The sequence below is a fragment of the Trachurus trachurus genome (genome assembly GCF_905171665.1).
Source record: "Trachurus trachurus genome assembly, chromosome: 4".
Taxonomy (NCBI): domain Eukaryota; kingdom Metazoa; phylum Chordata; class Actinopteri; order Carangiformes; family Carangidae; genus Trachurus; species Trachurus trachurus.
The window spans coordinates 23,927,231-23,953,805 of NC_139898.1; the positions used below are offsets into that span (position 1 = coordinate 23,927,231).

Genomic DNA, 26,575 nt, shown 5'->3' on the forward strand with positions numbered 1-26,575 from the left:
AAATGAGGACAAGCCCGAATTCATACAAGGAAGAACTTCAGTTAACGGTAAACACAGGGAAAGCGTCGGGTTGCACACTGACCAGGGAAACTTTCACAAAGCACTTCAATCGGTGTCGCTCGTTTGGTGTCCCCGATTTTCTGATACCTCTCCTTCAAAGTGTCAGCCTAGAAGGAAAAGGAGACAAGAGATGTAAATACTACACTCACATTTTCAGCAAATACACATCAGCAGGTGGTGTAAATCAATCAGTGTCATGGTTTGATGCAAATCCTTTGGTTAGTCATTCTGCATTCTTGAGTCACAGTTACACATATAAAATGACTGAAGCTTTGTTTTGGTGAAAACCAGCTTTGCAAGTACAGTGCAACAAGAACTTTGCCACAAGCTTCGGTAGTGACTCAACAAAGGACCAATAGCATAAATGTTTTCCCCCACCGGTTTCAGGTCAGGTCAGTTTCATCATGTAACATTGAGGGTCCTTCGGGTTTCTCAGAAAGTCTCCTTTGAAGTCCGACACATGATGGCAAAACGGAGCGGTGCTCTTTTGCATCAAAGTGTCGAGCTACAGGCAGCAACAGACCAGCTGTACGCCTGAGGCAGACTCTTAATATCAATATTTATATAACCGCCCATGCTCCGTACAACAATATCAACACATGATGGATTGTTGTCATTATGAGCCTCCAAACTGGATTAATTAGAGAAAACTAAACTTCAGCCGTATCAATTCTTCAGTAAGCATTAAAAGGTTCACCTCAGGGTTGTGTGAATATCTGGCCTTTATGCTTCTGTATTTTGATGGTTAACTGTCATGTTGTATTTGGTGAGAACTCATTTTGGCCTGAGCCACTCAACATCCCCCACATGCATCTACCAAGAGCTTCCTCCTACACAGCAAATGTTCAGAATGAGGCGTTTTGTCTTCTACTCTATTCTATGTACATCTTTGATATTTACGCTTTGAATAATGGGGGGGAAAAAAAGGCCCAGCAACTCTGCAGCCTCTCTTTTATATCCAACCCTTTTAAGTTGTTTCTCGGCAAACTGTTCAGATGCAAAGTGTGGAAGTGGATTACTTGAAGCATCTGCTTGTTTATGCAGCAACACATTTGCAAAAGGGAAAAGGCTCGGCCCTCTTCTTCGGGAGCTGATTGTGCAAATCTCTAGGAGCCGTGTGCATAGATTTGACTGTCAACATCTGCAGTGGATGCCATTATTGAAATAGAAACACAACAAGTGTGTGGCCACTGTTGAGCTGGGGTCACCGACAATTTTAGATTCTGATTGGCTGACAGGTGACAAAGTTAATTAAAGGTACAACTGTGCCGGAATAAGAGTGTCAACATTGCATGACACGTTATCGCTTTCTGCTCTTGTCTCTCCTGTTTATGATGTCATAACCGCTCATCCGTAATCCACTTATGTGTTTAAAACGCCGGTCTATGGGTTTAGGGTGACTGCACGGACCAGATGCACCCCTCACTATCATCAGCTGTTGCTCTCACTACCATCAGTTGTTCCAGCACGAGGCTGTTTATTGGCACATGGATGTGCTTTAACCGGGGAAACAACACCACTCCAAAACAAAATCACTATAGAAGCACAAAAAAAACAGTGCTAGGAAACTTTTTGTGACCACAGAGAACAAAGCATGCAACTAGAAGAGGTGAAGCACAGCTCATCTTCACATTGTTTCTTGCCTTATCATATGTATGTATAGTGAACGCCTCTACATTAAGCATTTTCACCACAGATAATATCAAGATTGAGACCGAGGGTAGCTAGTGTCTAAGTTCTTAGTTTTAGGTGCAACGTTGGCACACTGATGAGGAGACCTTGAAATGTCAGCAGTTGAGGACGGTGTTGTAAATGCTTGGCTCTCTGTACCAAAGGTCATGTGGAAAATAGATATGAAAAGAGATACTGCAGCTAGGAGAGTTCACAAGAACAGCTATATCTCTATGCTGCTAACTATAAAGAGGATAACCACATTCTGGTGTAAATCAGTATTTATGCCAACAGTACCTTGAGGCCCTGCCACGGGAGGCTGCCTCGGAGGAAGTACATGAACATGTGGCCCAGAGCCTCCAGGTCATCCCTTCTGCTTTGCTCTGAAAACGACAAATACAAGATGAGAAATCTGGTTACCTGTGTGAAAGAAATTAATTTTATAGAAAACATGTAGCTGGGCAGCAGGGAATGTGTAAAAAGTTTCATCCAAGAGTTAAAATTAACCATATACAATGTAAAAAGTCATTGATCAGGGGTGGCCAAATAAGGTGTCATGGAGAACCAACAGTCTGCAGGCTTTTCTTCCAACCAAACCCCGTCAATCAACTTAGTAACACTCCTTTAAAGGGATACTTCACCCAAAATTGATAATTCACCAATTTTCTAGTAGTAGCTCCCAGTGGCTCTGTTGATGTTTGTGTGCATGCGCGAGATTTGCTGCGAGATGTTCTTCCGTGTTTACATCATACATCCAATGGTTTAAAACGACGAACGAACATCTCGCAGCAAATCTCGCGCATGCGCACAAACATCAACAGAGCTACTGGGAGCTACTGCTACAACAGAGATCAAATTATTTTTTCCCAGACAACTTTTTCATGTCGTGGCTTCAGGACACTTGGGTCAGTACGGACGAGCAGTATGGAGGTATTTGGATGTTTCATAGTGTGTGTTTTGGACGATTCAAAAGTGAGCTCTCTCCGCCGCCATTATATGAAAATCCGTTGCCAGCCGGACCCCCTCTGAACTCCAAAAGCATTTTGATAACTCTGAAAGTTCTCCAAGCCCTTCCTTGGCATGACGGTGAGTAGAAAATTGGTGAATTGTTGATTTTGGGTGAAGTATCCCTTTAAGTTGAGGGGAAAAAAATAATCAGTGAAACCCCCTCCTGGGGTGATTGGCTGGATTTAGAGCGTGCAGACTGTTGTCTCTTCATGGCACACGGTTGGCTTCACCTGCCATGGCCAAACGACCAGGTGAATAAAAATGAAGCTGTATCTGTCACTGATTCCTAACAACTGATAAAAAAAAGACAGATAAAAGTTGTGCTACAGTAACTTCCACTGGTTAAACAAATAACTAAACCAGTTTCATGGTATTTGTTGACAATGCTGTGCACATGGCGGTGATGTAATTGTAAACAGAACAGAACATGTCGATTACACCGAATGTAAATGTCAGTTAACGTTTGTTTATGCAGATTCAAACGGCTCACTGGGACCTCCGTACCTTTTCCCAGGTGTGTGTTAATGCTCATGTAGCGTGCCGTCCCAGTCAGACTCTTGTGCTCCCTGTATGGGATGTGTTTTTTGGTCTCGGGGTCTATGTACTCTTTGGCCAGACCAAAGTCGATGATGTGGATGGTGTGCTGCCTCTTGCTTCCTGGCCGCCCAACCAGGAAGTTCTCTGGCTTCACATCTCTGTATATCAGACTCTTGGTGTGGACATACTCCATCCGTGTTATCTAGACAAGAAATAAACAGATCAAGATTAGCACTTTGGGAGTTACAGTCAGTATGTTATCCGGTATGTTTTCAAATAACAGGGGATCACTCAACAAAATTTTATACTTCAGGTAACATAAAGTTACATAACTACCTTTGGTTGATTAAAAAAAAAAAAAAAAAAAAAAGGGTTTAAATTCAAGTTTTTACTGAAAATGAAAGCCTGCAAAAATAGCTGGGAAATATATATACAGTACTAGTTTCTCAAATAGCACCTGAACATCCCCTCCACAAAAAAAAAGGCAATATGACTTTTCTGGAAGCTTGTTTATTCATTTTATTTTTGTTTATTTGAAAAGGGAAAGTGTACATTAATATAACATAACAATATAACAAAATAAATGTACCCAAGTTAGCTGAGTGGCTAATAATAATTGTCTAACAGTAAGGCTGCCGTCACCCTCCCCCGGGCCTTACCAGCTAGTATATGTTTTCAAATAACAGGGGATCACTCAGCAACATTTTACCCGAGGTTATACTTCAAGTAACATAAACTACCTTTACTTGAAAATATGTTTTTTTATGATTTCTAAATTAAAGTTTTTACTGAAAACTGCAGTATAAGGAAGACTGCAAATAAAATACACTATTATTAGCTGGTTGGACCTTGTTTTCTCTTTTGTTTCGCAAACACCACTTGGACAATTCCTCCTCTAAAAAAAAGAGACAATATAACTTTTCTGGCAGCTTGTTTCACAGTGAGGTTGCTGTCACCCTCCCCCAGGCCTTACCAGCTGTATGGCTATCATGAGGACGGTCTTGAGGGAAAAGGTGCGGTCACAGAGGTCAAACAGGTCCTCTAGACTGGGTCCGAGCAGCTCCAGCACCATGGCATTGTATTTCCCACAAGGACCAAAGTAGTACACCTGAGGGATTCCCTCTGCAGAGACAAACACACACACAGATACAGTTTGAGTATGTGTAAACTCTACATACTATAATACATACAATAGCTATAGAGCACACCTTTAACTCTACATGCCTTGTAATGAGGTTGATACACTTTGAAACTTCAGCATTAGACTTCAGCGTCACATGACATCCAACAAGGGAGCAGAGGCTCATGAAAGAAAAATATATTTATTTTCTACTCATAAACCTAAGTTGACTGAAATGCACAACACTTAAGAGTTTCACTATAAACTTCAAATGGCAGCATGAATAAGCTTCTGTGGTCGTCTTCGACTTGGTGACGTAAGAACGTGTCAGTCCAGTGTTTCTCAACTTCTTGTTGCAGAAGCTCCTTTTCCTTCTGCGTCATCTCCACATCACACACAACATAATCACCACTGTGTAGTTCATTGAAAAACGTATTATACTTATTATATAACTTATTATTATAATAATCAGTGCAATGCTAGTGTAATATTTGTTAAAAAAACGTCACAAGTGGCTAAACTGAATCATTGTCCTGGTGTGAGGGTAAGATGCAGTGTGGGAGGAGACTACACACACACGAAGACTGCAGTGGTTATGATGAATTTCATTTCAGTCACCTTCCCTCAACAGGTTTGTCAGAAACAGGCGTGGTTGTGTTTGACGTCTGAGGAATGTGAATGGATTAACCCAACAGTATGTTCTACCTTCAGAGAGGAACGTGACGAATAAAAGGAAAAAAACAACAAACTAGTGGCTTCATTAGCTTCAAACTAAGTCATCATGGGTCACCCGACCAGGATGGGGAAACAAGAAGCAGTTCAACAGCTGAGAAACTGTCTGGACGGTACATCGCTTCATCTGTCTGTCTCTTGCCCAACAGCTACTTCACAGGCTGCTGTGTGACCGGATGCCTGGTGAAGGTTGGACTGAAATACAACTCTTTTTTTTTTTTTTTTTTTAAGTTTGAGAAACACCAATAGGAAGTTGTGATTATAATCTGCAGCTCAAAAAAAGTGAAAAAAAAACCTACATCAAGCATGAAAATGCATCCAGATGCGTGTGCACCAGATGAAACTGAAAAGTATATGCACATTCAAGCACACAATGGTGTGATATTGCTGTTTATAATAAAAACCAGCTTACAAACAACAAAATGGACCACCAAGGTTTGAGGAACTAGCATCATATCTGAAAATTTTCTTGAACAATATGCAACATTTCCCCGGAAAAAAAAGAAAAGAAAAGAAAAAAAAGCAATGTAATATTACGTAAACGGAAAGCGCTGACTCATTTATCTGGCATTTTTTGCCTCTCCTTTTGAAAATTTCAGAGGAATTGGATGCGTTTGTCTGAGCATGCATTCATGTCAGACTCACTTGACAGAAGATTTGTAGCCTATAACTTCTGACACAGTCAAAACAGAACAAAACAAAAAGTGGACAACCTTCTGGCTCAGTCCCCCGGCTCACACAGTTCTGGGTCACACTGTCCTGAGTTGGCTCTCTCTCTCTCTCTCTCTCTCTCACCAGGCAGCCGTCCTGTGACTTTTGAACTATTTTGTGTTGCCAAAGGGGGGTAGTTATCTATGAGGTAGTCCTATCCTAAAACCCTACTAACCATAAGACACCACATCAGTGCCTCTACGTCTCGTGTGGTAGCGGCACTGATGTGGTGCGTGAGCCGAGGGACACCAACATGATGAGCTCATTATAAAAGTAGAAGTAGTAGTGCTCGGTTCATGAGTGCAGGTCAGCTGCTAATCAGTGGGTGGAGAGGTTACATTCAGATTTACCTGATCACCCCCTCAATGTCAGACACAAGAGACACACACACACCTGTCTACACTTTCAGTGTCTAGGGTTTTCCTGGTAATGATGACCATGACAGATGAGGCAGTGACAAGAGTTCACTGGAGGCTGACTCATCAAAGCTTGGCCCAAATCTAGAGGGCATTCAAAGCATAGTCATCACAAAAGGGAAAGCACAGTGCACTGTGTATTATAATCTTCTGTGGTGCTTACAGCTGCTGAAAGCACCAATCTAGAAATGGTGGCTGGTGGAATAAATAAATAAAAAAGCTCTAAATGACATTCTGGTGTGATTTCTGTGATTTCTGTCCAATAAACTGGGACATAACTTGTCAACAATAGTTGTGAAAAACGGGATTTGAGAGATTTTCTGTAACTAATTCAACCTCAGAAAGCAAAATTATACAGCAACGCGACACATTTCCCTCCAACAGAAACAGTGAGCACTTAAAATGTAAGAGAATTACGATGTCTGACATGTTATATTATGTTTTACATTATACATTGTTCTTCTTTCTCAAGCTAAAAGACAAGCAAACTATTCTAGTGAGAGTGGATGGATCCTCTACACGAAACACTATGAGCAAACTCAACCACCTCGGTTACAATAGGTAGCCTATCTGTAAAACTGGCTATTACATAAACGTGTCTCATCTTCTAGCTGGGTTCAGCAATGTGGGAAACACTCTGCCTTTCACTGCAAGCCAATGTAAGTGGTGCTCTGACTGACCCCTGCTGTCTTGACTATTTGAGACAATCCAACCTATTGTATCCGCAGGCGCGGCCCTCCAAGGCTGCTCAGTATAAGAGAGGGAAGGCTGCATCATGGCAGCTGAAGACAATGTTGCCCCACAATGAAATGTCAGAGTTAAGGACCAGAGAGGAGGAGAGAGGAGAGGAGAGTAGAGGAGATGGCCAAAGAGAAGAGGAGAGGGAATGGGTATTAAAGATTTAGATTATGGAGTGGAGTGCACTGAGAAGAGGAGAAGGAGAAGGAGGAGGAGGAGGAGAAGAAGCGACTTCCATTAGCCCTGGTGCTCTGGAGATGTTCTCACAAGGCTGAAATGTGATCAGTGCTCAGGCTTGCTGCTCCGACTGAGCCTGGAGCTACAAATGCAACCTAGCTCATGAGCACAACAATCCCATAAGGCACCACAGGGCCGTATGGCTCATCCGGAGGGGGGGGAAACAACAACAACAACAACACTGCAATACTTTTATTTATATTCGGTTAATTAGTTATTCTACCAAACATTTCACTCGAGCAAATGGTCTGATTTTAGAAAAACTAGGGCAGTGCTGCTATTTCCACCGTCTCTTCTACGCTGCACATCCTTCATTCATGCATGTGTGTGTAAACCAGTAAAGAAGAAGTAGGCTCAATTAAGTTATTTACAGTTAGCCCCTGTCCGTTTGTCTTTAAGATTAGTCATGAGAAAATTGCTGTCATCCTTCATCATTCAGCAGCACAACAGTTAATGTGATGTTCCACAGTTGGCCTAATTTTTCTTTATTAAATTGCACGCTTTGCAATGTGACTACTGGACATAAGAGAAATCCACCGAGATGTAGGCACTGAAAATATCCATCATCCAGCCCTACCGACTTAAAATAACAAAAAAAAACACTGAAAAATGATCAGTAAATCAATTTCAAATGCATTGTTATGAAGTTCAATCTATCCTAGATTTATCCCACAACAGTAGTAAACACATGAAGTGTTTTTCTCTAGTAAAATGATCCTCATGACACGGAAGAGAGTCCATGATTTGCATGAAATATAAAGATCAACACAGATCTCATGTCACTGGCACATCATATCATGCAATCAGAGGCCTCGATGGGGCTCGTGAATATTCACCTCTCAGGAAACCTCTCATATACGACAGTAATTTGCACGAACATTTTATGCACCGTGACTGTACGAGCCAAGTAAGTCTATAAAACATTATTATTTGGCTAATAAATACTAAGCGAATGTATCTGGAGACACAACAGACTGGAAGTGTAAGACTTGTAGTAGTTGTAGTAGGAGGTCTGAGATACTGAGATATCAGGTCAACTGTCAGTTTCTACAATAATTTGGAGAGAGGGAGGCAGACAGTATTCCCAACAGCTGGGATGTGTTCAGGACAAGAGAATTAACAGTGTGCAGATAAGCTCCTCCTGGGCGTTAAGCGCTGAGCAGTCCGCGCTCTGACATATTTGAGGCTCCTGGGTTATGCAGGACTAACAGGGTCACATGTCCCCATTTAGCCAAGTTCACAACATAAGTAGATTTAATCTACCGCCTTGATTCCTCCCATGTTAGACAGTCAAGTGAGCTTTTCCTGTCATATCATCATGTCATGGTCACTGCCCACTGCCCAGTCATCAGTTGGAGGCCAGGCCTCTCTGCTCAATCGTGCATTTAATACACTCTGGTTTGTTGTATTTAAATTACTGAAAGTGGTCCTCATCCTGCCTCAGTCAATGAATCATCTACAACCTTTAAATCAGACTGGCACACACTCAGCTGAATACAGGGTTTTTGCTTTTTAGGATTTTGCTTCATTTTGTTCAAACTACAAAAAACTGAACAGTAAGATGCTGAACAAAACGGGGAGCGCATGTAACATTAATCATGTCCTTTATGTGTTTGATGATGAAAAGAAGTTCAACTTCAGCAGCTGTTTCACTCAAACTAAGAAGGTCTTAAAAGGCAAATGGAAAATGTATGTTTCTATTTTTGGAAGATAGAAATACAATACCAAAGTAGGCGTAGGTTAATGTGGCTTATATGAATACTTTCTCTTTCAGCAAAGCTAATCTACAACCTAATAAAAAGAAATGTCATGTCTTTGAGTTGTTTATTACTAATATGGATTCACAGTAATATCATAGCAATCATATTTTGTGTGTTTCCATAGAAATATCAAATACTACAAACATTTTCCCTTCTGTAAATCCATGGATTTAAATAAATTAAGGAATCTTGTATATTTTAATCCGTATATTTATATAATTTGACAAAGTAGGACTCATTACAAACTTGTAGATCACTGATTACTTGCAGTATACCTCTGTAACAGCAGCAATTACAGGTTAAATTACCAAAGGAATAAAGTAATTAAGTGTTCATCTACCAGTGTGTATTTAGAAAACACTACAGTGGCATCAAACTTGTTTGCTCCATTATCCAAACGGTGTACACTAGTTGAACAACCTGAAAGACCTCAGTAAATAAGTGTTAAGCTAAAGGCCAGCTGTGTTTTCAGTACAGTGGAGAGTTAATAACATATTTAATGCACAGAATTTAACAACAAAAGGAACAAGGAGAGAAACAAGCCTGAACTGGAGGGACTCCTCCGCTATAATCAAGCAAGATGGCACAGGAGATGACAATTACAGTTATAGCTGGGTTTATGTACGTGGAGGCATGCATGGTGTGAGATCACAGATCACACAGACCAGATTCAAACGAGTATAGCCCATAAAGAAAAATACGCCACACCCTGTTAGCAATCCACGCTGGAGAATTTCCCTGCAATCTCTGCAGGCTGCGCCGCCGCACACAGTCAGTGAGTCGGCCTGGCCGGGGAGGCAGAGGATACTGCATGTGGCTGAGGAAGCTATCCAAGTAGGCACACACCATAACAGCCTAACTGCTTGTAGAGGGCCGTCTATAAATAGTCAAGGACTGCCCTAATGCCCCACCTCCTTATCAACAGTGGAGGGCTTTTTGCTCTGGCACAAGGAGCCGAGAAGTTGGCGTGTGTCGCTAAATTAGACCACGACAGACATATTTGTCGGACAACAAGATGACCAGGTCGCGTCCAATAATTATAGAATAACAAACTCAAATATCCGTACAGGCATAATGTATTTACCTTATGCGTTTTCAAATCTTTGTCGTTACACTGGATTTACTTGACAGTCAAGGTCGGGGATGAAAGAATAACTCATACTCTATGTGCCGTTACGTGCTGCCATTTTCATAGTAATGTTAATTTATGTTTGAAAATGTAATCTGGCACATATGCGCACACACACACACACACACACACCCTTGCGCAAACATGACAGGTGAATTTTTTCCAAACAGCCAGCCAGCCAGGAAGTGTTGTGAAACAAATCGAGTCCCAGTTCCTCCCCAAGCATCTGACTTTTGCCACGTCCCTTCATCCCCCTGCACCTCGCTGACCGGCCAGACCAGATCAAAGAAGCTGCTGCTGCTGCTGCCGCCTCGGAGCCACAGCTTTGCATCATCATAGTGCATTAGCATGTTTCTGAGCAGAGCGACGGGAGAGAGCCAACGACTGAGGGGTAGTAGTGCGGAGGTGGTTTTAGAGGAGGAGGAGGAAGGAAGGATTGCACAGTTATCTATCAGCTCCCGCAGGTGCAGCAAAGATAAAACAAACAGCTGTAGACGGGATGGAAGCCCTCGCAGTCGTTTTCATTTGTCCGTTTGCCTGATGTTACATGTCCACACACTTAGGCAAACACATTTAAAAATGCAACCCTTCCTCTGTGTGTTTGCTCACACACACCGCAGTGCAGAGAGAGGGACTACGCTTTTTCCATAGTGAGCTATCTCAGGAAGGTAAACTGTTATATTTGTAATAATATAATGTGCATGGCAACTAAATTTCCATCCTGCTGTAATGATTGAATTCAGTATTCACTCCATTCACGTAAACGAGGATGACATGTGTTATTCAATGTGGTATATATATACTGTATATAATCCTCGATGTTAACAGATTATCTTACACAAGATAAGTTTTAGCTGTCTGTTTCTATGCTGCTGGTGTTTCTTCACAACCAGAACCAGTACTCTTGTCACTGGACCACTCAGACCGTAGCAAATTAAATAAATAAAAACACAAATCCACCTCCGTGGAAACAAAAACAACCTGAGAGCATGTGAGTTGGAGTCGATTCACATATAAACAACCACTGTTATCCATTTTTAGGAGAGATGTGCTCCATCCTCAGTGCAAAGGCCCGTTTAAATTCAACTCATCATTTTAAGGTGCTGGTTATCAGTGACAAATTATGTACAGATTTCATCTTTCTTACCTGAATTTCCCAACTGTTTGTAAAATCTATACTCCAAATGGAGCTGTGGTGCCCTGGATTTTATAGGTTCCTGAAAGAAAAGAGAGAAAAAAGAAGAAGGAGAGTGTTAAATATTGCTTATAAACGCACAAACCAGATATAAGAATATAAAATGTACCTGCTAGTTTTCACTTATATTCATTGTACTTTTCGTGCATTTAAGATGTAATGTGTATGGAATTTATTGGTAATTTTACCACATTATAATCAGCACAGTAGTATATAACAATAATTCTTGGTAATATCACTTATGTTTAAATATGATAGATGAGATAGATAAATAAAAGGATGGATTATTCAATATAAAAATGAAAATTTGAAGTTTCCTTATTCAGACTCATTTTGATAAAATCACAAAAACCTTTCATACGTAACATTTCTACAAAAAAATAAAAACATTCAATAGCTTAGTAAATTCATTTCAAGACTTTTCATAACACCGTCTGAGGTCTTTATACAAACGCTTTCATGACAAAAACACGTTGGTCCTTTGGCTCAATTAACCCTGCAAAGAACATTTCTGAAGACAACATAAAATGGTGCATGAAAAAAAGAAAGTGAAATAAACATGACAGGATCTATTTGTTACAAATAAAAAAGCTCATTTGAAGTAGTTTTGACACATCAATACTTGTATGGCTTTAATTATAAAGAGCATAAGCGACCATGCTAAGAGTCTTAACCCTTAGGGAAGAAAGCAGTTTTTGAGTGACACCCTAGCATACTCATCACCATGATTACCTCGCCTTGCAATTAACTTAAATACCTTACACTACAATGTTTTCCTTATTTTAATGCCTAATAGAACTTTAATTAAGTCTTAGGTCAGACTTGTGGGATGTGAGAGGATAAAGAGCAGTTCCAGCTGGTGAACAGCAGGCTTTAGTGATGACATAGCTGATAATCAACGCACCAGGACATATTGTTCATTATATCGCTAGCTTCAGCTTTACAACCTAAAATGTAATCTGATTAGCCCCACTCTCATGATGACAAGGGCATTATAGACAAACGTGAAGAGGAGAGAACAAACACACACCCAACTTAATGCCTTTCCTTAATCTTCAATAGCTGTGCTGTAGCCTTCACTAAAGCCCTTCTCCACAATAATGGCATGCAATCTCCTTGTTACACATTGCTTTACATTAGTGCAAAGATGTTGCGAAACAACCAAACCTCTGATATAAGGAAGTAAATGTAAATGTTAGTCACGTTTCAAGTAAAACAGTGACACACAGAGCAGCAATAATTAGTTCAGTCAGTGTTTTTCTTTGTCATCCACAGTAAAAAGCTGAAAATCTTTGGGTTTGGGGCATCTGAGGAAAAAAATCTTAAGGCTGTGCTTAATTAAAATAAAGTTTTTTCCACTAACCATTGATAAAAACAAAATGGACTGAATAATGTAGAAAATAATCAGGCTAAATCAGTAATTAAAAAATATTTTTTAATTAATTCCAAAGATACATGAGCGGTGAAGCTAGCCCTGTGTGTAATAAAAAAGCTTGTGACTTGCACAAACATGAAAATGCCTAAAACTTTATGCAGCAGAGCAACTTCTCAAGAGGTGCTTTAAGTGAGATTTAATCTTGAAAGTTGTTTCCTGTGTGCATCTAATTTCAAACCACTTCTTTTTTAAATTACATAAACTGAAAGCCGAAAGGCTGTTACGCTCCCACGTTCACTCCATTAGGCCTTTATCAGGATCGTTTTCTCTTCTTGTGTCCTGCTGCTATGGAGGAGTGCACACACAATGCATGAGCCCTGTTCAACACAGTGAAGGACTTTCTTTCCTTTTCACGACCAGTCTCAGTTCAATACAACAAGTTTTTATGGTTTTAGTTCAGGAATCCTTCAGAAAAAGATGGTTTGGCAGTAACAAATATTCAGCCACTGAATTAGTTTAAGGTCAGGTGGCAGCACAACAAAATATAAACTAATTTAAAACTGTAATACATTTTCCCCACTTCAATCGACACTCACGACCCCATAATGACAAAGCAAAAATTAATTCTGCTTATTTATTAAAAGGAAAAAAACAAATTCAAGGAAAGACTTGGTCAGAGAGGCAACACATATCTGGAGATGCTGCTGATCAGAGATGGGGAGAAACCTATAGAAAGAAAACCCAAGTATTAAGCATCATTCCCTCCAGATCTGGCAGCTCGCTGACAGGTGTGTGCCTTCCCAAATCACATCTAATCACTTGACTTTACCACAGGTGAACTCCAATCAGAGTGTAGAAACATCTCACAGACGATCAGGAGTGAATGCTATACAGTTTTTTCTAAAAGTTTCTGTTTATGCTTCGTCTTCACGGGGTATTTATCAAAGATTGATGAGGGGGGAAAAATCATATTTGAATTTTAACATAAGGCTGCAACATAAAATATGAAATGACTGAAGGGGTCTGAATACTTTCTGAATGTAGTAAAGCTCCAAATTTTAATCACTGCATACCTCCTAAAAAAACAAAACAATAAAAGACTGATTCATTAAAATTATTGGTCCAATAAAGACGCGAAAAACAAAAAGTCTCATGTCTTTCCCCAAGTGGGTAGTTGTGTTCAGTTTTACATAACCAGCTGCTATATTCTGACTGCATGATCCACCCTGGATGCTGGCAACCACATATACTGTGTTTATTCGCTATGATGTGTTAATCTTCCGTTAATCTACCATCTGAACACTATAACCCAACACAGTATAAATATGTTTTCATATGAAGGCAACCAGCAAGCTCCATTTACATAACATAACATTACCAAAAGATGTATCAACTTAGCTCATCTGAGCTTATCTTTAGATTATTTATATACATGCTTCTCTAAAAAAAAAACAGTGGGAAAACAGATCCCACATGATGCCAGCATGGAAAACAGAACTAAAGAGACGTCAAATAACGTTTCTACAAAAAAAAAAAGACGGATCTCACGTACACACAGTTACAAATATGTTTTTCTACAATCTATGGAAAAACCGTTTCAGTATCACGCTCCCACATGATGCCGACCGGAAATACTGCCAGAGAAATAAGAAGCCACTGTGCATACGAGGAGGTAGAAACTGAGAGTGGAAGAGAGGAGGCAGTATAGAGGAGTAGGAGCCAGTGGGAGGAAGGACACGTGACCGGTCTGAGAGGCGGAGTGGGGAACTGCTGTAGCATCATCCACCTCCTACATGAACATGGACAACGAGCACGTCTCACACGACTCAGGCCATGCCAGGGAAGAGAGGGAAAGAAAATATAAAAAATATATAAATAATGAGTCAAAGCAGATGGCACCAACCCGCAGGACCCTTTAAAACAGCTTACAATAGGAAACAGAGGCTTATGGCAGCTTTACGTACTTAAGAGTCAACTCTATTCCCAGCAGATGGGCTAAGCTATGGCTGTGTAAATGACCAGGGCCAAGCTGCAAATGTCTGATGTAACATCTTTGCATATGACAAGGATTTTTCTTCAGCTCCTGCACATATCAGATATTTTTTGATCTGCTCTCTGGCTCGGACAGCGTGCCCAGAATAAGAGCCCCCTCCTGCCCTAATGTCGCAGGGCTGCCCCCGCGGAGGCGCTTATGCTACATGGGGAATGGTATTTAGGTGTTTTTCTCCTAAAACTACACTTAAAAAGAGGAACTATGCAGGATTTGTAGCTTAACAATGCTACATCTTTACCTTTATTAAACCACTTTGGAGTAATTGTAACCCGTAACCTCTTGTTTATGACAGATTAAACTACACAAATATACACGTCATAACATCGTATATGATATATAACATTATCTACCCATCTATTGATTGATTCCTTGCCAGCGTCGTTGTAAACAAATGCACATGGCCAGGAGGAGGGTTAGCAAAACAGTGGAAAAGCGACCGGACTTGCATAAGTTCCCCTTTAATAAACTGGAGTCAGCTATGACCGTCAACTCACTCCGTTTTGTTGTTTTTCCCTTTGGCTTCAAACAATCTTTTGTTTTGTTTAATTTTGTTACATTTTTTTGTGCAAAATGGAAACAAACTATATTTTTCTAGTTCCCGATCATTACCCGACCTTGACAACACAAGTCACTCCTCAGAATAAAAAAAAAAAGGCTTTCGATAAAACCTTACAGTTCAGCCATAATGTCAACTTTGTTTGCAGTACTTAACTGGAGGCGGGGAGCGAGGGGGGGGGGCTTGTGGTCAGCCTATGTGGTGTCATGCAGAGAGCAGCTTTTAGCCAAGTGTGCTGGCCTGTGTCCAGGACAGCTGACCCGCGGGCCAGAAGGGCCCTTCCCTGTCTGACCTGCTGCTTCACTAACCTCTCCACCTCAGCTGTTCCTCGCTGTAGCCATCGTGTGTTTTCTGCTATATCTTCACTCAATGTATCTTAAACCAAACTGTCTTTGTATGAATCTATCTATGACAGCTGCAGCCAGAAACTGTTGTTTTTTTGTCCTACAATAATATTCAACAAAATATCAAATCAAGCTGCTGTCGTTCTGGTGGAATGAGTCAGTTTTTCTCTCGCTTATTCATTCAGTCAGTGAAACTCAGGTACTGCCGTGACATTAGCTTTTTGAGTACAAGAAGAATAATGTAACAACTTTATGTACTGTGATGTATCATGTTGCAATAATCAGTTTCTCGGACTCCAAATGTCTAACAACGTGTGACATGGGAAATAAGCCAATTCATATTTTCATTGGACATTTTTCACCCTTTTTGGATTTACGATTAATCAATTATCACTAGTTACTGATTATTTTTCTTTCAATTTACTACTGAATAAACAGAAGAATCATTGCAGGTCTACAAGTTACCAATTGTGAGTATCCAACATTATTAACATGTCGAATGTCAAATCGTGGTACACAAAGTTAATATCCTATCGTACTCATCAAATGGCAGCCAAATGCTGTGCCTCTAATTAAGTGTTCTTTGTGCTTGTATTCTGATATACGTAATAACAACTGCTTGCTGTTTGGAAACCTGTTATTTTATCCTCTGTCTGTGAATATTTATAGTTCTGGGTTGCATTGCTGATCCGTGTCTGTGCATCCAACTTTTGTTTTGCAATGAAGTCTGTTCGCTTTGTAACTTCATCTTCTCAGATGTTTCGTGGAGTGCGTTACAGTCATTTTCAACTGCTACTCAAACAATATTACACTTTAGAAACTCATCCTAAATGAAAGTGTGAAGTGTGGTTTCTCGCATCTAATCCCACATTTACATTATTTGTGAACGGGAAAATTTGCCACAGTTCAAAGGCTAATCAGATATGAAGTTTTACAGCCGCCATCACCGGCTTCACACAAGCACTGCCCTGACACTGGGCGGTGGGTGTGAGATGAAACGTTACATGCCATTTCAAGGATCCCTCTTAGAGTAAAACACTTGAAGCTTGTACAAATATGTGATTATGTCATCGCGGATTAGGTGGTGGTTTTCTGTATTTTAACCTGTGGTAGCCGCCGCCGCCGCCGCTGCCGTACACTTGTGGGGATGGGGCGAGCCATCAGCAGCAGCAGCAGCACCACATAAAGTCCTCTTCCTGGGATTAACCAACTCTGCATATGATGTCATCAAGGCTAAATCTGATCTCCAACACAGCAGAGAAAGATCAGACTTGACCTCAGTGATGGGATGGAGCAATGACATGAAGAGAGGGGAAAAACTATGAATGATAGATGCAATCAGAGAAAACATAAAAGGATGGCAAAAAGAAAAAACAGACATGCAACGACAGCAAACAACACAGTGACCGACTTAATGCTTTCTGTTGTGTATCGACTATTTCAACAACCATGATGTGATATTGCTAAAAAACAAAGCGATAAAACAAAATTCAAGCCCCTCTTTCCTGTGCCAACACACTACCTACAATTATAATGTCCATTTTACATAATTCATGTCTATAATTGCGCTTATTTTGTTGATAACTGAAATCATAATAACTCATCTTTTAAATCAAGAAACATATTTTGTTGCAGTTCAATGTTTTTGAAGCAGGACTTTTCTTTTATTAATCAAAGATTTCATTAAAAACAGTCTTTATCTTTCTAAAAATTAATATTATTATGATAAATTAGCAATCAATATTCAAAAATCTCTTGGCAATGTAAAATGGTGCAGTAAAACAGACAGCTGATGTGACGTAGCCAAGATCACTTTCCCCATTCAAGTGAATGGGAAAGTGGTCTGAGACTTTTGGACCCACTGTAAATAAACATCTGTGTTGTTTATTTAAAGACAGTGTGACATTCAGAGTGTGCATATGCCTATGTGTGCCACGTCCGGGGAAACAGACCCAGCATTATGCATATGGACCAGAATAGACGCTGACCTTTGCCTGACTCCCAGTAAACCATTTCGCAAAATGCAACTGGCAATGTGACTCATCTCATCTTAGACAGAACAACTCAAATGTCAGCATAGTGCTTTTCTACTTGGCGGCCGTCACAGAGGTATTAATGATGCCAACGATAAGGCTGAGACAAACGGAGAAGATTGAAGTGTGTGTGTGTGTTTCTCTTTTCAAACGGTCTTTATGATCAGAGGTGTCTATGGTTGGGAGGTGGTGTTAAGTAGTGAGTGGAGTCAGAGAGCAACAGCTGGCCTGTGTCCAGCTCTTCTCCAGTTTCAGCTCAGATTTAACATACCCAGATGGAGCCATCAGCTGCCTCCCAAAACCCCAGTGTGATAATCAGTCACTGCTTGTATCAGCCCGAATAAGAAATCAATTGTATCTTCTTCAGCAATTTTTAACATGACAGGAGTGGGGTAGTCAATGACCTTTGACCTTCATATATAAGTAACAAGTAATGAACGACAGCTGCATCTCAATTAATTAGAACATAATGGAAAAGTCAATTTCCAGTAGTTCAAGTCAAACAGCCTCAACCAAGTATTGAGTGCATATAGATGGACATGCTTTTTTTAATTGAGATACTGAATTCAGGTCTTCATTAAATGTAAGCCATATTTATTACAATTAAAATGAATAAAGACATGAAATGTGTCATTGTGTGTGTAATTGATCTATATAAAGTATTAGTTTCACCTTTTGAATTGAATTACTGACATAAATAAACTTTTCCATGATATTATATGGTCATGATTTAGGCCAGGTAATTAATTTTTTATTACGAGTAGATGTTTTTTTTTACTGCACATGAAAGGATGTGGGAGAGGTGTGGTAAAGCTGCATGAATGGAGGGACAGCATCAGGACAATTAGTGGTGTATCATGTTGTCTCATTGTATGGTATCGATATCAGGCCTTTGGGTGGATCCAAGAAAGTTTCAGTGTACGTGAATAAAAACTGCATTTCTTCAAACTTTTATATTAAAGCAGAAGTACGCGGAATGTTTGTGTTAATATAAGTCTTAAATAATTATATCTTCCGACAGCAATCACTTATATAGAGTGTTTGGTCCGAAACACGGGTCTGTCAGTCACTCTGCTCTGCTGTAAGCCGAGGAGAAAACTTTCCTTGTATCCTACAACCTTTATCCAATGAGGAGAGAGAACGGCATGAAGGGGCGGTCCTCTCTGTGTGTGCAGCCAAGGGATGCACGTGCATGTGGTGACGTAGGGACGAGGGCGGGGACTGCTTAACTCCATCGGCTGACAAGAAGTTAGCCAAAACGACCGGATCGCTTACTTCTGCTTTAACTAATAAGACTAGAACATGGGTACTGACAATACAATTCGGGAACGCCTCTGTCAATGTAATGTATCAGCTTTCAATGTCTTCCCCCCGCCCATGTTTAGTTCCACAACAACAACATTACAAAAACTCAGCCATCATCTTACAGACACCAATGAAATTTAACAGGTTTTAAATTTTCCGTGAAAATTAAATTGGACTGGCTCTTTAAAAATGTGCTGAACTCAGCTGCGACAGTCAGGGAGAGGGGAAAACACAGCACAACACAATGTTGCTAGTGATCAACACAGTCATGGGAAGTCCCACTGACATGAACCCAACAGGCAAGTCTCCTTTGTCATTTAACAGAGGAGTGAGGCATGGCGTGAGCATAATGTCTTCTATTGTGTACTCCATGATTTGTTTAGCTTTTTACCCAATACGAATTGTTCTGTTGGGGTCCTGGTATGTCTAGGAGTAACATCATTGTACACTCGCTAAATACTAAGACAATAAAAGCAGAGATGAAAGACGACTTGGCAGATCATCACTAGGGAGGGGAGGCCGCCTTGTAACATCATTTACTGCATTTTGAACTAAATTGAAGAACACATTGCTCCCCTGAAATCGGGTTAAGTGTGTATTAAGTTCAGAATTTTATAAAATTGTAGCACAGACATGTTTTTTTGTTTTTGGAAAAGCACTAGTTGTAATTATTACCTTTAACGACTGCTTTGTTTCTAGAAGTGTGTCAGTAAGCCGATGCCTAAGAGCCAGAGCAAAACAGTGTGTTCCTAGAAAGGCTAAAAGGATTGCAACCCTTAATTTATATCACAGTTGAAGCACACAGCAAAGTGGTGTGTCCATGAAACTAAAAAACTATCTGCACAACATACCCTGTCAAACGCAGGCCATGCAACGAGACAGATTTAAATTTCTAACATGGCATGAAGCTGCTTTAATACTAACCTCAAATCTTGCCATTTTGTCTTGCAAAGCAAACTCTCAAAATAGACTTGAGGTCAATTTGGCCTCAGCTTTTTTAAATTACCATCATCTGATTCTGGTTTGGATCTTTGGCTCCAGTTTACCACCTCAATTATGCTGCTCTAAACAAAGTTAAAACAGATCGGTGCAGTGTAAATCCATGGCAGCGACTATAAACAGCAAAAAGAGAAGATGCGACAAACGAGTTAAAACCTACACTGAGGCTGAACAAGCTAAACATTACACGTCATTACATGCGAGTGCAGCTCCTTTAAACGTGAGTTGCGTTGTGTCCTATGAACCAGGATGTACAGTTGGAAGGTACAATTACACAGCACTCTGCTCTTCAGGCACACACCCTGCACCATGATCAAACCTAGCTTTTTGTGCGGTCACAATTTACACTCATAAAACACTGACACACTTTTTGTTGCTTTAGTGAGGTCACCGACATTTAGGCTCTCCAGTGCAGGTTGCATGACTGCTGCGACTAAATCATCCTCAAAGCAAAAACAATGTGGGTCTGTGTGAGCACACTGTGTTGCTGCCGCTGGCTACTGATTCATTTGGGGATTAGCTAGTTGACTGAAGGTAGGCTTTTACATGCTGTTGACATCCAAGGATTTATTCATTCAGCCTGCCCAGTGTGCTCTCTGGAGAGCATGAGCAGGGTAGGGAAGAACTTAAATCGTCAAAATGTCACTTTAATTCCAGCCAAACACGCTGATAGAGCTTTTGTGCCTTCTCAGTTCTTCCGACAACTGCCTCATGGCGAGCTGCTGGTGTAAGCTGCTGAGCTGGACTGCAACGAGAGCTGCTTATCAGGCTTCAGTGGGAGGCAGAGAGAAGAGAGCTGGACACACAACACCTCAGATTTCCTTCCTGAGCATCACAACTGACCAGCACTGTGAGTGGTGTCGCTCATATAATAAACTGTCCTATACCCCGTATGTTTCTGCATTAGTGGCTCGGGCTCAGAAAACAAAAGGAAATCCACAATACAATTACATACAGCTTGCATATAGGTGCTGAAGCAATATACATTATATCAACTACTCAAAGCCCAATTTACCAAGTTTGCACAAGCTGAATAGGGTTGTAACAAGAACAAGAACTGTAGGACTGACGCAGGCAGTATACATAGTGTACGCAGAGTCTGAGCACGCACTTGGTCTCTGTGCGGCTAAAGTCGAGCTCGCAGCCCGTTTGTTACGCGATCGCGACCGGACCTCGATCCGCTCCGACTGCCTGGTATACGCCGCAAAGTTTGAGCTCATGTACCGTAAACATTACGTGTCCATGCGTCTTGGAAACATTAAAGTTTGATGTGGAACAGTTTAAAAATAAAGAAAGAAAGAAATAAAGAAGGCCTGGTGAATTTAGGAGCACGTGGGTTCTGTTATTTTAACCGCAGTCTCGAATAAATATCGAGAATCATGGAAATACGCTGGTATCGGTACCGACGACTGAAATTCTGGTATCGTGACAAGCCTAAGCTGAAAACTGCAAGGTTGTTTTACATATTGCCTTTAAATAGTGTTATGGCCAACAGGTTAGTAAATGTGCCAATCCAGCAGATATGGAGCTGCAGGATATTAACATTCATCTGGAGTAGGGTTTCTGGAAACCTGACAAACTGTGTGTTTAATATTCACTCATTCCTGAGAAACAACTCTGTATCCACTACGTTCACCTTCCTGGGTGGTAAGGTTGTCAACGTGCCGCTCGGGGCTGAGCCGTGCACAAAATCTGAGATTCTTTCACTGGCTGGAAACAACGCTGATATGAAAACCAAAACAATGAGCTGAAAGACGCTACATAGTGACAAGAGTTGAGGGAGGCTGCAGAGTCAGGTGATAATTCTTTGTGGGTTAGTCAATGCAAGTGGCATCTCTCATATTACACATTATTTATTCAACCTGATGACTGTGGTCATTTACAAGCTGAATACAAACTTAGCAAGGTGATTGGGTTGTCTCACACTCATACAAAAAAACTGCACTAGATCGTCTACCTAACAACCCACTGCCTTCTTTTGAACAGAAAAAGATGATCAATCCATTTGTTTTTGTTTTTTGAAAGGTTGGTTAACAGATTTGCTCCAGAGTAAACAGCAGAGGCACATTTACCACACAACCACCAACATTTAAGTCTTAAATGTTGTAGTTTGGCCAACTAGTGGAATTAAACGTAATTAGCTTTGGCTGATGAAGTCTACCTGCGACACTTGTCATTTCAGGAGGAGCAATCAAGGTTGCAGGCTAAAAATAAGACGCTGGGACTACCCTGATATTTTTGGACGGTGCAGGGAAAATCTCTTTTTTTAAGTCTGGGATCTCTCCTTGCTTTGAAAAAACACTGTCAACACACACGCACACACAGGGTAAAACAGTACTGTGGATGAGTATAGCTGTCACACAATGAGCCGTAAGTCTCTGTGTTAACTCTGATACCTCGATGGTCACTGCAATGTCAGCCTCCTCTATCCGAGCTACAGGGAGGAAAAGTGTTGTAAAATAAGTCTTAGTGCCATAACATTTGCTTATTATTCTCCTCCCATGTTGGGAAATGATGACTGTAACCTGTCTTTGCCAAAGTCATCACAACAAAGAGGAGCCTCCGACTGGTTTATAACTTATTACTGATAATAGCAGCTTTGCAGGTGCTGTGTAACTCTCACCTGCCCTCTTATCTGTCGGTGAATGGCTGACTACATGAAAAAAGGGACTATAATGAAATACAAGCTGTAAAGTTTCAAAGTATCTGTTAACAGCACCGACTGGGAGAAACGTCAGAGGGGAAATTACGGGATGACTGGTGCTTACATGAGTCTCGGAAACAAGGCGAAAATAAAGATGGGGGTTCAGAGGGGGGGTCGGTGACCTTGATAAGACAAAACCATGAAAACTGAACCAGACATTACGAGGGAGAAAGAGAGAGAGCGTATCACACAAGTGTGTTAAAATATAAATAGTAGAAACACAGTAATGTGCAAAAAAGAGGATTAAATGGGTATTTTCTCAGTGGACAGTTATGTCACCATGCAAGGGAGTGTATTGACGGAGACGGCGGTGTCCCTTTACCCTTTGAATTAGGTCGATGGTTGCTGGTTTCTACAGTGATCCTCGACAGCAAACAGACATTAAATGCTGCTGTTTCTTTAAGGCACTGGGATCTCCCCTCGGGAGTTAAGCCTGCAGTGTACTTACAGCATTGGCTATACGCTCCTGCCTCCATCACACAGGCGTTTGTCAGTGTGAGAAAGCACCCAGCTGAACCAAAGACTGAACCACTGTGTGTCGACAAGGCCTGCTAACAAAGACAACCTTTCAGCTCTCCGCAGTTTCCCTCTTCTCTCTCTCTCTCTCTCGCTTTTGCTTTTTGCAGCAACGTTTTCTGCTTTTCGCTCCGGCCCTGTCGTACGTCTATCTGTGCCGTCACGTGTTGTAGCAGGGTGACACCAGCATTCACCTTTGTCCCAGGTTGAGGCAGGCACCACCCAAATGATCGACTCTGCAAGTTGCTACACTAAACACTCAGCACATGAAGAACCAGCCAAACACTGGGTAGTCACCATGTGCAATAAATTGTAACTAAACATTTAGTACGCTAAATGATAGATCAAATTCATAGCAAATTACACTTTGCTATTTCCACAACGTTGAATGTTAGGATACCGCAGCCTTATTGGTTTCCGGGTAGATCAACAACCTTTATTCAATGAGTCACAAAGTAATAATTAACATACTTACTTGGCATTTCACCGAGACCAACAGTTGGTCAGTTAAGGATTTATATTGGCCCTACTTGACTTAATGACAGGCGAGTATTGTGGGAGTATTGCCTCTATGGGCTGCATCTGACTGTTGTTTTTATTCCTAACTAATCTGCTGATTATTTTGTTGATTCACTGATTAATCATTTATCAACAAATTGTAATGCCAAGTGACAACCTTTAAATGTTCATCATGGATATGCAGCAGTAAAAACACAGTTTCACATCTGACAACAAAATGTTTTCATTTTTGCTTTAAAAATAAGTTTTAACTTAACTATTACCGCTTTTTTTTTCAGTTGATTAATCAAATAACATTTGCAGCTCTATAGTCTATATTAAAGCTGAAATAATTAGTTGTACTGCTGGGTAGTTGGACATCTGATAATGACTTAAAAAAAACTATTAAGATAATATTTTCTCAATTAAAGTATTGTTTTTCTTATTTGGCTCCAGCTTCATCTTGGATTATTAGAAACTGTGATGAGCATTCTCACTATTTCTAACTTTTATTGATTAATTTTGTTATTAAACGAAGAAAATAATCAGCAGATTAATGAATGGTGCACTACATCAACATTGTAGTCCTAGCATACTACTATGCTTCAAATGTCTCATTCAGCCTTATTCATTCAAAAAGGGAATCCTATGAAGCTAAATTAAAAAAAGATATCAATGGGTTTCTTTCCTGCACTTCACAAAACCAACATAACTTTAGATTTAGACATCTACAAGTGTACACACTTATCACTGGAATGACTGACAGACAACAGAGGAGGACTCCACTCATGTCAAGCATGTGTTAGCAGGTGGTCGCCGATAACTGGGCTGTTATTTGTTTTAGTCCATATGCAGGAGCTCAGTAACAGCCTCTGACAAAACAGAGGACCTACTGCACAGGCAGTGACATTCACTGGGTTCCCCCGGGGAGCTCTGAGACCAGGGACAGACAGAAACATGTGGACGGACAACTGTGCAAGGGCCTGGGTTAGCCCCGAGAGCTGACAAGGGAGAAGCCATGTCCACGACTGGGCCCAGTATCACCAGCATACAGGTGGAAAACTACTTTAACAGGAGTCAAATGAGTTTTTTCATGTTAAAAACCTAAACCTATAATAGATGCATATTAAAAGGAAACGCTCACTCTAGTCCGAAAATACAAAATGACAAGAAAACATCTGAAATTAGTCTGAACGGTGACAACATAAATAAAGCAGGTTCCTCATAATCTGGCCCCACTGATACCCAGACCTTGTCGCACTTGTTTACACCATTAACACACTTCCTCCTCTCACCATTATACATTCAGATAAATGCTGGGTCGGTCCAGCGAGCCACCAGATACACGGAGCAGTGTTATGGCCCTAATGCCAGATCCAGATATAGCTGGACACCATGGGGATAAAAATACCGAAACAGATGGGAGGGTTCACAGTCGAGGGGGGGGGGAGAGAGGCAGCAAGCACAACTAAAGATTTTAGAGGAGAGGAGAACTGCAATTACAGCTGTTTGCGAACCTTTGACTTCTATGTGGTTCGCAAAGGCCTTCAGTTGGTGCCCGTTCAGAGATAATGACCTCCCTGGGAGATACAAATGCACGGATAATCATACACAGACCAGTGTAGCTGTGGTGGAGGTGACGCCTAGCTCCCATAAGTTTCTGTATGAGTATTTAACTGGAGTCTGAGTCTCAGGCCTTTGCTTTTGCATTGGGGCATTGTCAAAAGAGAGAAAAGAAATGATCTGTGCTTTACCTTCCACTCATCAAAGTGCTACAAGCGGGGCGACACATTTATAGCAAAGAAAAAGATCTGTGGTTTATGTGCAGAGGAAATGGTTGAGCAGTCACTTACTGACCTAGAATCTAACAATCAGTAAACAAACAAGTCTTGACATTTAATGTGGGTTTTTACAGTCTAAGTGCTACCGAAACAGTGGCTCAAGGGGGGGGGGGGGGGGAGCATTCATGCTGACACAAAACAGAAAGACAAAGTAAATTATTGATCGCTCATAAGGTCCGGTGTCAACTTATTAAAAAAGGAGAGCTTCCACTTCTGCTTCTACAAAGAATAACCTTTTTCATGCAACCTGTAAGGCCACTAAACCATCTCAGGGACTAACAAGACTAGATCAAAACCTTGTCTGGACTATGGTCTGTCTGATGTGAGCCAGTTTCAACCATTAATCTTCCTGTTTCTATCCTGCTCTCTGTGTCCAAATATATACCACTTTACTACCTACAAATTCCCAATAAAGCTGTCTCATTTACATGTCTACTGTTTCTCTTGTCAGACGACAGAGCAAGTCTGGAGTAAGTACTGAAAAGCAGACGATATGTTGACTATCTGTCACTTCCAGGGCTGTTTCATTGCTGCTTCTCTACATTGTCCTCCTGAATCCTGAATTTAAGACCATGACATCATGTGACGTATTCAACATTCACATAAGTCAGAGACAACGGCTGTGCTCTCATTTCAGCTATATTTACTTGTAAAATGATCACTTAGCCATTCAGTCCGTCTCTCAGTCAGCAACATTTGCGTTTCTGTTACTGTTGGAAATAGACCATTTACTTTTAGTTTGCCCTTACTTTAAAATGCTGCTAGAAGAAGAAAATAAATATCTGCATGAAGTACTACTACGTGGGTCAAGACACAATTTAAGGAGTCCGGTCAAAAAAAAAGAGCTTAGTCATCTTCAAGTCTTTGATTTAAAAAAAAACAAACAAGCACAGTATGGTTGACTCATTAAAGGGTCAATGATACCAAGCTGTGGGAGTGGGAGAGGGTGTGGTCCTGTTCCTATTTACTTCCTGTGTCTGTCAATCTCAGGTCAAAGGGTCCACTGCACTGTAGGAAAGTCTGGTGCTCAGGAAAAA

The 26,575-nt window shown here is 40.8% G+C and overlaps 1 protein-coding gene across 5 annotated transcripts in view; it reads right to left on the reverse strand.

The window, feature by feature from the left end:
- Positions 1-26,575, reverse strand: part of csnk1g2b (casein kinase 1, gamma 2b) — a 36,770-nt gene that overhangs the window by 5,730 nt on the left and 4,465 nt on the right. For 4 of the 5 annotated variants that reach the window (XM_083969977.1, XM_083969974.1, XM_083969975.1 and 1 more), the window contains exons 3-7: positions 11,267-11,336; positions 4,250-4,398; positions 3,244-3,478; positions 2,029-2,114; positions 83-167 (exon numbers count right to left, since the gene is read on the reverse strand). In XM_083969977.1, the coding sequence (XP_083826103.1) occupies positions 83-167; positions 2,029-2,114; positions 3,244-3,478; positions 4,250-4,398; positions 11,267-11,336 (625 nt within the window). Of the gene's footprint in view, positions 1-82; positions 168-2,028; positions 2,115-3,243; positions 3,479-4,249; positions 4,399-11,266; positions 11,337-23,674; positions 23,712-26,575 lie in introns of those variants that run through there. The other variant, XM_083969978.1, reaches the window with a different exon arrangement.